Here is a 726-nt window from a genome sequence, read left to right on the forward strand (position 1 = left end):
AGATAAAACAATTCTTCATCTTCTTTCAATATTGCTGCATAAACGATGTTATTGTGTCAAAAACTGAAATAACTTTTCTTTTAAAAAATTATTTGGAAGCAGCTTTTTAACATAAACTTACTTTAAAAAATAGAATCATCCATGGAGTTGGTACTTTACAGAATGATTTTATAAGGCAGATGAAGCACAAGACATGCCCAGAGTTCAATTCCTTGATGTCTGTTCTTCTAATAAGTTATATTTCAAATACTGTTTTAGGTGTTATAACATCTGAAGATTGTATTAGGATTAATTATGACTAAGCTACAAATCGTACCTGAGAACTCCATCTACTTGGTCTTTGGTGTAGCCTTTTCCGCCGTCGCCACCACCCGGCGTGCCGTCCTTTGTGCAGTTAGGCTTGCTCTGGTCACCACCGCCCGACGGTTTTCGGCAGTGAGGAATATTCCCAGCCGTGCTTCCATTTTTCATAATTACTTCCAATAGTGCTGTAGCGAGATAAAGTGGACTGTCCCTGTTTATGTTAAGGTACACACACAAGATCTTGACAAGTTATAAAGCAACTTATCAATTGTGTTTTCAAAAAAGATTCACCATGGGGTCTTTTTAAACAGCAAGCATTCATGTACTTAACTGTTTACAGAACGCTAATCACCATTAAGTAGAACGTTAAGAAATTTAAAGGTAATAACTCATGGTCTTAAATGTGGCTGGGCCCTCAATGCT

General features: G+C 36.9%; 1 protein-coding gene across 1 annotated transcript in view; it reads right to left on the reverse strand.

Moving 5' to 3' along the window:
* Positions 1 to 726, reverse strand: part of DNAJB14 (DnaJ (Hsp40) homolog, subfamily B, member 14) — a 109,014-nt gene that overhangs the window by 93,440 nt on the left and 14,848 nt on the right. The window contains exon 2 of the mRNA XM_012641078.1: positions 317 to 488. Within this exon, the coding sequence (XP_012496532.1) occupies positions 317 to 488 (172 nt within the window). The remainder of the gene's footprint in view (positions 1 to 316; positions 489 to 726) is intronic.

Source organism: Propithecus coquereli, unplaced genomic scaffold (genome assembly GCF_000956105.1).
Source record: "Propithecus coquereli isolate 6110/MARCELLA unplaced genomic scaffold, Pcoq_1.0 Scaffold161, whole genome shotgun sequence".
NCBI classification, from domain to species: Eukaryota; Metazoa; Chordata; class Mammalia; order Primates; family Indriidae; genus Propithecus; species Propithecus coquereli.